We start from the raw sequence: 11760 nt of genomic DNA on the forward strand, positions 1-11760 counted from the left end.
TGTTAAAATTTCTCATGTTTTATTCTGTTCGCATTTGTTGCCAGGTGTTTAGCAGTTTTCTCTTTTCAGCAATTTTTTGTTTAATTGTAGATGAGATATAATTAAACTTTATCGCTGTCGCGCTATTCGGTGTTGAGTACTATGTGGCCTCTTGTATTGCTTTTGTTATATTTTTTGCTGCTATTTTTGGGTGTCTTTCTGTTTTGAGAGGTCTGATTTCTCTCTAAATAATTTCCAGTCAGTTTGGTGCAGCAAAGAAGGTGGTTTTGTTTTGTTTGTGGTTTGACCAACCGACAGTGTTTGTTGCCAATAAATGTTTTTGCAATATTTATGCAAGCACCTAATAATTTATTTTTTTTAATCCAGGATAGGAACTTAAGGATTTTAAAAAGAGACGGAGAGAGCAAGAAAGTGTGTATGAGAGAAGGAAAGAGGGAGAGCGAGATAGATTTGTGAAATAGTGTCGGAGAGAGAGAGAAAGAGGTTGAAAGATCCATCGTAAAGATCTATCGGAGTATCGTATTTATAAAAGATCAATTATATAATAACTTATATTAACTTATTATATAACAAATTATATATAATAATATATGTTATCTCTAATATAATAACACCTTAATCATAAGTTTAGTGACTATTGAAAATATTTACATCAAGTACCACTCTATTTTAATAATTAAATACTTTAGTTAAATATAATTTTAATTAAATACAATATCAAATACATGGTTTCTCTTTTCGCTGGTAGCGCTAAAAAATAGTTTTGCAAAACCTGGTCTGTTGATGTTATCTTTAGAAAAATGGGCTCCCATTGCCATATGCTGCATTGAGGCTTTTAATTGTTCGGTTACTTGATCACGAACCTTTTGGACACAGGGTTTTCCCATATCCAGCCAATATTTCGGAACATTTATAACCTTATGTTCGCCTAAAAGATTATTATGCTTATTTCAATATCATAATCGCAAATTAAATAATTAAGTATACATACTACATGCGATGGCAACCAGCGAAATCGTCAATAGAGCAACTATCTTCATATTTGAAAAGGTTCAGAAACTTAAAAAATCGGTATTTCAAATCTATTTTTCCACATAATGTTGCAGAAGGTGGGTAGGGAAAAAGAAGGCAGAAGGGAAGGTACGAGAGTACACTATCGGACAGTAATATATAATCGGTAATTTATTAGATTATTCTGCACACTTCCAATTTGTAATTTATGATTCAGTGCGTAATATTTTCTAACATATTTGGGTCTAAACATATCGAGTGCAAATTTTGTCGCCGGTTTTTTATTATGTTCAATCTAAATAGAGTTGGTTAAGTTTTATGGTGTAATTTTTCTAGATATTCTATTTAATATATTCGGAAACTTATATATTCGCATATGAGAAAACAAAAAACCTTGGCAATTTGGCGTAGAACGTCTCAGAGAAATAAATCGGATTATTATAAGATGAGTCAGAGCAATTACTATTAGATTTTAAATTGATTGAAATTAACATATTGATGAATCTTTAGAAATTATTAAATATCCCAAAGTAGAACTTTAAACATTGAATTTATAATCATAGGGTGAACAATGGCTTTTATACCGGTTTACCTGTTTACCCTATCGTTGGTTTGATATATTACCCATCAACATATCATGGATGCCTTTAATATTCCAGATTAATGCTATACTTCTGAGCCAGTTTGAATTGCTTTTGCTTTTCTTTTCATTCTGAATTACGCATTTTTATGTGATGAAGCGCAAACAAAACCTATTTTTAGGTGATCATATCAATTACAGATTTTCCTATTGGACTCGTTGTATTATTGAAAATAATATATTGAAGATTAAAATGAAGAGAGCTAATTATTTCTGTTTGAGGATCTTCAACATAAACATTTCTTCTGCCATAGTATTTTGATGATGATCTCATACTATCTGAAGCCTCCAGTACGGTAAATAGTTAGAATGATATCACAGTTTATTTGATTAAACTTAGAAATCTTAATGTGTAATGTATCAAGGTTTTATGGAAAGAAGTCACGACTTATTGAACTGGAAGCGCAAACAACCAGGCTGGTTCAAACCTATTTTAATGGAAAATATATTTTTATAATGCATATATCAATATCAATTTTATAATAACTTATAAAAATGTATAAATAATTTAAAAAACTCGATGGTTTTAGTGGTTAAAGCGTTATTTTAAGCCGATGGTATGGCTGTGTTGATTCATAAGGAATACATTCACATGTTTGCTCTTGATGAATACATATATATATATATATATATATATATATATATATATATATATATCTGTTGCTTATTTATAATATTTCTTAAAAGTTTTGAGAATGATAAAAAGGAAAAAGGAAAAGGATTTTAGGTTCCCTCCAAGAAGCAAGTAAACTGTAAAGCAAAGAGCTAAATCATCGAAATACTATAATTCAGTTTGATGATACGTCATACAACTATCAAGACTGCGGATTTATGGTAGACATAAAAAATAAAAATTTATAATATATATAATATTTTGATTGACAAATCTTGTCTATATTAATCTATTGTTTTTTTCTAGTACAATCTAGTAAACAGAAAAAGTGCAGATACGTTTTTTACGAGTGCAACTTCGCCCGAATGAAATCCTCAACAGCCCAGTCGGGTGATATATTTAATATATTTAATAAAAAAGGGCTCGTCGGATAGGAGAGTTATTCATGATGACGCTGGCCATGAATTTACTACCATACCATTATACTTATTTTAACATTTTTTTACATAACAGCATAAGAATTGAAGGTTTAAAACCATTTTTATCTCAAAATATTTGGTATATATTTTGTAAACGTTTTTAATATATTCAGTTCATTGATTTCAGTTCCTGGAACACCTACCTGTAATGCTAAATATGGAGCAATTGATTTCATGCAAAAAGAACTACAACAGTACGCTAACCAGTTACTTTATCGCACCTTTGAGTTTTTGCTGATATCTATTTATTTCAGTAATTACGTCAAAAACCGCCCAGGATTCGAGAGGCTCTACAGACCATATTCCGATAACCTCTGGATTGACGGTATTGAGTTAATTAAATAGCTCGATGCCCGTGAAGGTTCCATGAATTTTGGAAATATTCCTAGAAGTGTATTGGGAGAAGCTGTTGTAGGCGCCGATGCTAAACCTGCACCACAATCTAACTGGGAACTCAATGAATATTTGTCATTGTCTAAAGTTTTGGACTTGGAAAAGGAATTAACTGGGGAAGTATTCAAGATCCATTTGGATGCCGATGATCATACGTCTGGACATTACGACGCTGAACTTACGCATCACATAGAGGAAGTTTTCGTCTCAAAACACCGAGATATCATCAGAAGCCTCGATGGTTACACGAAAGATTTAGGTGAAATGTTGGATACCGTTGACTCTTCCCTGGCTATATATCTTTTCGATGAACTGCTGCAATCAATAAAATACTAAATATCCATAAATATCCTTAATATTATATAGTCAGTTTGTTCCCAAAACGTGTCTTTAAATAAATAATATTTGTGCCATAATCTCAAAATTGTTATTACTTAGTATGCGATTGTTTACGCCCAAATCCATTTGAAATCATGAGTAGTGTAAATAATGCCATTTAACATTGAAGTCTGGTTAAAAATACAAAATATAGAGGAAACGAAAATTGGAAACCAACAGTAAAGTATACAAAAGGGTTAATTAGATGTCTAGTTCCCTAAAAATTCTGATATGATTCAACATGGAAATTAAAAAGCATGCATTTATAAAAACAGGTAGAATCTTTTACCAGAGCTTAAAAAAGCGGTGATAAGAATACATATACATATACTAACACTATTAAGTACCGTGTATAATCTATATATTAAGTACCGAGATAATGTAACCAAAGAAAAGTGAAATAAAACTATGTGTATAACAAATAGTGAGGCCATATTAAAGTCAATAAAATTAGCATATATTGTCGACTGAAGGAACTATAATATCAGATAGATCATCTATACTCTATATATATTTGTGTAGTTCTTTATATCTTCAACCGAACTGGTATTGGTTGTTGGGTTTTCAACTGTGGTCTGGGGACATTTGCAATTACAATAACGAACATGAACAAAAAGTCATGAAAAGTGAAGGAATGAAGAAATGAATTATAAAATATGAATGTGAACGTGAAATAAAATTTTTTATAAAAAACTATATTAGAGAAAGAATTCGCGACTTGTTGAATGTACGTACAAAATGATACTGAGGGTTTAAATCCATTCTAATATGTCTAGATGTTTCACTCATCACACAATTAGGGGAATTATAAATATAGAATCATTGAAGGTAGGGCTATATATGTGGCGCGATATAACACCTCCCACTTAAGGAAACGACCAAAGGTATATTTAGTCTATTCAAGGTTTATTTATATAAGCGTCATCGAAATTTGTAACACCAAAACGTCGCAAAGTTCCCTCATCAACTCTGATTTTTAGTTCATTTTGATTTTAACATACAAAAATTATAATCTAAAGAAAATAATTAAACAAAAATTCTATTTTCAAATATAATTTATTTTAATATTTATTTATTAGATTATCGAAAGACCTAAAATTAGAATTAAGAACAAAGGTATAATGTTTTGTAGGTTAGAGTTGTTTTATGATATTTACAGTGAACTCTTTTCCCCACCGCCCATGAGGTAGAGTTCTAGACATATATTTTTAAGTAGTGGTATCCCCCTGGAGGCCTAATCCACTTAATTAACAATTATATATCAAAGTAACGTATTTTACTTTCATTCGAGAGCATATTTACCTTTTTATCTTTAGTTCTTGTTTTTTTCGATGGTGTGTTTACTAGTCAAGTTTTCTTGAAATCACTGTATATTTTATTTCTTCCGTTACTGCTTGTGTATACTATTCTTGATAAAACTTATCACTGAATTCTGTCCAACACCTTTAATATATCTACAAAACAGTTAGTAAACATTCTCTCTTCGTACATTCTAACTTAATGCTCATATTTAATTCTGAACAACTACAAATATATCTGTGCACACAAATCTTTCACGCCGTACAATTTCATTTTCTGTAGTTATATTCTATTAATTATGTGCATTCTTTTAATTGTCTTCCCTTTCATCAGTCTGTCTCAGAAATGTCCAGTCACCGTCCAAGCCAATCACTGAACTATTAATTCCCAATCTTAAACAGGTTCACGATCTATCATTTATCAATTACTTCCTCCGTATGTCTTATCGAGTTCATATAAACCCAAGGTATCATAAGGGCCACATCAGCTCAGTAATATTATTATACACAAATATCTGATTATTTGAGATATAAAGTATGTGAAACCTCATACGTGCATTTACAATTTGAGCGTTTACCTCGTTTTCCCCCTTCCCCCGAACAGATTCAGTTTCGGTTCCAAAAGACCACCCAGGAAGGTGGTCCTCGATATATATATATATATATATATATATATATATATATATATATATATATAATTTACTCTAATTGTATCATATAAAAGAAGGAATTATTGAAAGTTTTGAACGCTGGGAATATAGTACCAACATTTCACCAGCAGCTAATCATCATCATTGCTAAAAACAAGTTAATAACATTTTGATTTGATGGAACTCTAGTTTAGTTCTACAAATCCCAAATCGATTTTAATGTCAATCATCTGTTAATCATATGTTCTGCAAAATATTTTCCCTCCTGCAAATATGTATTTATAAAAAATATAAATAAATTATATTTACACTATGGCTGATAATATATTCATAAAACATTTATAGCAAATACCACTATATATGATTAGAACATTTTTAAGTGGATGAATTTTAAAAATGCTTGTAAAATATTTGAAATGAAATTTGGATATCTGAATGCTTCTTTATTTGTTATTTGCTAAATAATTGGGTTATAATTGTGATATTACAATTTGTTTTAACGCATGTTCTGGTTTTATTAAAGGAGTTCTTTATCAAACAAGAATTCACCAAGAATTCCATGTTGGTCCATCATCTTGTCTAATGTGGAAGCTTTGCCGGCAAGGTCTCGTTGTCCTTTGTATTGTTCAGTCAAGATATCTGATGATAGGTAGTCCACCAACTATATAAATAGACGCCGTTAATGTATATTGACGTCAAATAAACAGGTTATACTATTTTTACTTACATGATAATCATTAAAAGCTTGATCGTCTTGGCAAACTTCAATGATGCTTCGTATTTTCTTCGTAACGGATGCTTCCAACTTCAGAGCATCATTAAGAGCTTCAACTGCATTACTCCAAGATGTTTTTTGAGGAACAAGCTAGATGAAAATAACATATTAAGAACGTTGGGGGTAACGTTAAATTTAAATACTTACATTTCTTTTAATTAAACTGCTAACATCAGATGTTAATTCTCCTCTCATTAGCAAATAACTAATAAATTCAATGGCGTGATTTCTCTCTTCGCTGGCGGCACTGAAAAAGAGTTTTGCAAAACCTGGTCTGTTGATGCTATCCTTAGAGAAGTGAGCTCCCATTGCCATATATTGCATTGAGGCTTTCAATTCCTCGGTTACTTGATCACGAACTTTTTGAATACAGGGTTTTCCCATATCCAGCCAGTCCTTGGGAACGTTAGGGGATTTATGTTCACCTATATAATATATCATTAGGATAATTCATAAATGTAAAATAAAATAATTAATTATACATACATTCTAGTTCTGAGGAAGCAATAGCAAAAAGCGAAATCGTCAGTAGAGTAACTAGCTTCATCTTTGATAAGGTGGTATCTTCAGAAACTAAAAAAAATTCGGCGTTTCAAGTATACCTTTACACTCACTGGCATAGAAGGTGGATCCTCGAACACTAATCGGACGATAACTTATAAGCGGTATTTATAAGATTGTTATGCGCACTTCTAATTTCTATTTTATAATTTGGTGCGTAATATTTTCAAATAAATTTATGCTGAGTGCAAATTTGGTTTGTGTTCTATGTTCTATACATTTAGTTTCATATATTTATATTTTATTTATTTTATTTTATATCAAGTTTATTACGCATAATATTCTACAATTCTTTAGGGATACGAGGGTGTATATATTACGCACCTTCTGACACAACTGAATTTACTTTAACTTCTTTATAAGCCTTCTTGGTGATAGAAACTGGAAATATAGGTTTCATAAGATATATAATATTTGTGTAAGTTTTTTGGTGTAACCTATAGGGGGTGTATATTTATATACTCAATATCTTTGTAGATTATTTCAACATAACTATTATTTATAATGACTATTGTAATAACATTAATATTCCTGGTGTTATTTTAATATAATATGTTAAAAAAATATTATAATACACAGTGACTCTTCAATGAGTATCGATAAATTGTCGATAATGTTGATAGTTTAACGTAAAATTTCATCTATAAGTATTAACTTTTAAACCAGTCAACCAAAATCAACATTTGTTCATTTCAAATTTTAGACGAATGAGCAAAAATAAATCAATTGTTTATTTCATCAGATATCGTGGAGGCATGTGGGTTCATTCAAAAATTATCCATATTTAAATTTCTTTTTTCCAATAAAAGGTATTATGCAGTACCAAAGCGAACTGTCAAAAAAACCTCTTCGGTTACAAGGATTTGTGTGTTATAAAGTAAATTTATTTCCTTTGACATATAATAAGATATATAGTTGTTTCATTTATTCTGTCCATTTGAATATCTCTATCATAATTGGTTATGGTATATTTTAAAAATATTTCGCAGCTTCTGTGATTTTTGTTCTACTACTTTATTTCATTACTATGGTTCTACTATTAGTGTGTTGAAACAGTTAGATATAACTTGCTCTTTATAAAGTTGTTCTTCTTTCGTTATTTTGTGATACAATGAATGTTTGAAAATCTGGACTATCTACTAACTGTTCAATATAGTTCTAAGAATCGTTTTTACAAATTATAATATTCTGTATTTATATTTACTCTTCTTGCTAGTGTAGAATATTTTTAATCCAAATTTAAATGCCTAAAATATAGAAGGTAAAGAGATAACATTCAAGTGATTTGCTTTTATGATACTCAGTTTCAAAAAACAATATATGCATCTGAAAACTGAAATGTTAGTGATGAAATTGTTAAAATTGACATCAAATTTTACGTAGATAAAATAAGATACTGACTCAGAATATTTGATACAACATATATTAATGAAAATATTTTCCTTAATTTTCTAGTATACATTTTCCCCCTTTTTGAGAAAACATTGCAATATTGTGGGTGAAAAAATGATGTTGGTCGTGTAAGAGTGTTATCATCTACTCATTTTTACAGCCAGCTAGTCTAGTGTGTACCCATGATGCGGCAGAGCTCCAGCTGTAACAGTAGGTCCAGTATTTTCCGTATATTGACATCGGTAGATATTTGCACTAATAGCTTTAAGGGTTACGGCAGCTACTAATTTGAGTCAATTTTGCTAATCATGGCCATGCTCAGGAAAACGTTATGGCCGAAGGGTGTCTTTATAGCAAAGTTCTTCGGCACAAAAGCCTAAAGCGAAAAGAGAAGACAATACAATGAAAGCTTTCATGATCCCTGAAAAAAATTAGGAAATAATATACTTGTATAAATTTCTATATGTTTCGTTTCTTACCTGGGATGTTCCGCGTCGAAAACTCCCTAGGTAACCCATAACTGTATAAGCTTGGGAAAATCGCATGGAATCAACTTTTTTTTTCGCCAAATGCAATACTCTCACTTAAACACTCAAACACTTTTCATTTCCATGACAAGCAATCAAACAGTCGTCTGTGCTTCTAGATCTTTCTTTTCTGTTTTTGTTCATTTAGAGACTGTCTGAAAGATTGAGTGTTTGAGCTGGATTTTGGTCACTTTCAAATCGTTGAAATGAAAACTGATAACTGAGATTTCATGGAGCGGCATAACTATACATTTCTGAAATACTTCAATAGTTTATTTTAAACTAACCGTTCTTTATATACAAATGTCAAATGTTATAATTAAAGGCATCTGAACTACTTTCAAATCATAAACGAAATATACGTATACACGTATACACCACTAATAATAAGAGCGTTTTTATAATATAAAGACACAACAATAAGGAGTGTTGAAAATGCAGTGTTGAGTTTTCCATAATTCTATTTTATGTAGAGTAATGTCAAAACTACAGAATTTAACACTTGTTGACGTTCATGTTTTGATTTTTATTAAGATCAAAACTTATGCAAGTATCTAATATATTCAATTAAAATTAGAAAATATTGTGTTATTGTCAAGTAATTTGTTATTTTATTATTTAGTTTACATCTTAGTTTGTATGCGTCATAAATTTTCGTAATTATCTAAATATAGAATCATAATAATTATTAGTATAAGTACTCATAAATAAAAACTCTGAATGATATTCGAAGAATGAACGCAAAATTAGGGAATCAAATTTCGTGTGCAAATTCGCCCGATTAGAATCATCGACGCCGTGCGCTAATATCTACAATATTATAAAAAGGATTCCTCTTAGCAAATAGTTATTTCTGATTACGCTGGCGAGATACCAGGTAAGAAACGAATCATATAGAAATTTATACAAGTATGTAATTTCCTAATTTTTTTTCAGGGATCATGAAAGCTTTCATTGTATTTACTTCTCTTTTGGCTTTAGGCCTTTGTGCCGAAGAACTTTGCTATAAAGACACCCATCGGTCATGTAACTCTGTGTCCAGTAAATTAGGTAAATATTTAATATATTATATATGTGAAACTAAACCAAACCAAACTGTTATACAAAATATTTTCACTCGTAGTTCCTGGAACACCAAACTGTAATGCTAAATACGGAGCTATAGACTTTATGCAACCTGAATTACAACAATATGCCAATCAATTATTATATAGATCATTCGATTTCTTGTTAATGTCCACCTATTTCGGTAATTATGTGAAAAACAGGCCAGGATTTGAAAAACTCTACAGAAAATATTCCGATAATTTATGGAACGATGGCATCGAACTGATCAAATATTTAGACGTTCGAGGAGGCTCTATGGACTTCAAGAATTTCCCAAGAAATCTTGTAGAAGAGGAAAATACAGGTGCCGAAGCCAAACCTAAACCAGGACCTAACTGGGACCTTAGCGAATACCTATCGTTGTCCAAGGCGCTGGACTTGGAAAAGGATTTGGCTGGAGATGTATTTGATATTCATTTACATGCTGATGACCACACTGAAGGTCACTATGATGCTGAAATTGCCCACCACATGGAGAAGGAATTTGTTGACAAGCACAGAGATATTGTAAGAAGTCTTGCTGGATATACTAAAGATTTAGGTGAAATGTTGGATACCGCTGATGCTTCCTTGGCCGTCTACCTGTTTGACGAATTGTTACAATCTGGAAAATACTAAAATGAAAAGTTATATTAGTGTGACTTAAATGTATTTTTAAATCATAATAAAGTATTTAGCAGCATATGTTTTCAAGTATTTAATGTTTTAAAAATAATGGCCTTATTTAAAATAGTTTTCAAATATTCGTAATATACTTGTAAGTAATTTAACCATCTGCCCGCTTATTTTGCCACTAACTTCTGTAAACATTACATTGAAGATCGCTTTGAACCAGTTAAAATAATCCAAATCTAAGTATTTTTGAGTATTATTTATTTTGCAGATTACATTCCACAATCCTCATAAATTTTTTATATCGAAAATTGATATCGCAAATGCCTGAAGGAGTTAAAGTTGTCTAAAGTGTATACCTCTGTGTACTGTATAATCAAACTTAAAATAACATTAATGTTATAATATAATAATATATTAATTATATTGCTTTATCAACTCTTCATTGTTTGCCCGTATTTTGATGAATTTTGCTGTAAAACTCACATAATATATTCAAAATATATAAATGCAAACATGAGTAATTATATAAATAAATATAATAAAAAAACAGCTAAAATTAATTTAGTTTTAGACAACTAAGTTATTCCTATTCTAGAGAACTGACTATTAATGTTGATTTATTTCAAAGCTCCAACGGAATAATAAACATTATAGATATAATGTATATTTATATTCGTCACATGTTTTAAATGTATTTTAATATATGTAATATAACACTTAGTTGACATAATCAGTAAATTAATTATCCAATAAATTTTTATGTCAATCTGCCATTTAGAGACAATAATAAAACATTTTGCAATAAATTGTACAGAAGGAATTTCAAAATATTATTTTATCATAAATAAACTAATATGCTCTACGTTTTAGATCGGTGCTCTGATCATATGATTTTTTGCACAAATTTTGGTAATTATGGAAAATAGTAGTAAAAATTAAGTATTATTTATTTTATATTTTTATAACTGACTCTAAAATTATTTGTTTACTGCCTCACTTGGCTTTTAAGAGGTAAAGGTCGAGGTCCGTAGCGGGTTGGTATTGCTATGCAGAAAACCATTTATATAGGTTTATAGGTACCAAGAGTACCCGAAAGTCATTAGCGGTTTTTCTAACAGATGTCACTAAGCTTAAGTATGCAATGTTATGATTTAACACATATTTAATATACTGACGTCAAGCTTCACACCTATATTATGTTATATTTTGCAAAAGTAACACTGGCATAGATTTATAACTCTTTGAAACTGTCATGTTTCGTGCTCAATAACGTGCGTTGGTGGCACGCATTATTTTTAGTATTTGATCAAAAGCAGAATGT

The 11760-nt window shown here is 30.3% G+C and overlaps 3 protein-coding genes across 3 annotated transcripts; 2 read left to right on the forward strand and 1 right to left on the reverse strand.

Moving 5' to 3' along the window:
• Window positions 1-1097: 1097 nt before the first annotated feature.
• LOC143193644 (ferritin light chain-like) lies at window positions 1098-3472 on the forward strand. The gene is made up of 2 exons (XM_076399970.1): window positions 1098-1140; window positions 3105-3472. Exons 1-2 carry the CDS (start codon window positions 1098-1100, stop codon window positions 3470-3472), a joined length of 411 nt encoding a protein of 136 aa, XP_076256085.1.
• Window positions 3473-5892: 2420 nt separating this feature from the next.
• Window positions 5893-6889, reverse strand: LOC143192649 (ferritin heavy chain). Its single transcript, XM_076398127.1, has 4 exons — window positions 6724-6889; window positions 6385-6662; window positions 6190-6327; window positions 5893-6123 (listed from the first exon to the last, which is right to left on the reverse strand). Exons 1-4 carry the CDS (start codon window positions 6782-6784, stop codon window positions 5980-5982), a joined length of 621 nt encoding a protein of 206 aa, XP_076254242.1. The 5' UTR covers window positions 6785-6889; the 3' UTR covers window positions 5893-5979.
• Window positions 6890-8055: 1166 nt separating this feature from the next.
• Window positions 8056-10508, forward strand: LOC143192645 (ferritin light chain). The gene is made up of 3 exons (XM_076398119.1): window positions 8056-9594; window positions 9654-9767; window positions 9841-10508. The coding sequence occupies exons 2-3, from the start codon at window positions 9659-9661 to the stop codon at window positions 10440-10442; spliced, it is 711 nt and encodes a 236-aa protein (XP_076254234.1). The 5' UTR covers window positions 8056-9594; window positions 9654-9658; the 3' UTR covers window positions 10443-10508.
• The last annotated feature ends 1252 nt before the right edge of the window (window positions 10509-11760 follow it).

The sequence above is a fragment of the Rhynchophorus ferrugineus genome, unplaced genomic scaffold (genome assembly GCF_030347505.1).
Source record: "Rhynchophorus ferrugineus isolate W39M unplaced genomic scaffold, kcgeb_rfMv2 rfM3, whole genome shotgun sequence".
NCBI classification, from domain to species: Eukaryota; Metazoa; Arthropoda; class Insecta; order Coleoptera; family Curculionidae; genus Rhynchophorus; species Rhynchophorus ferrugineus.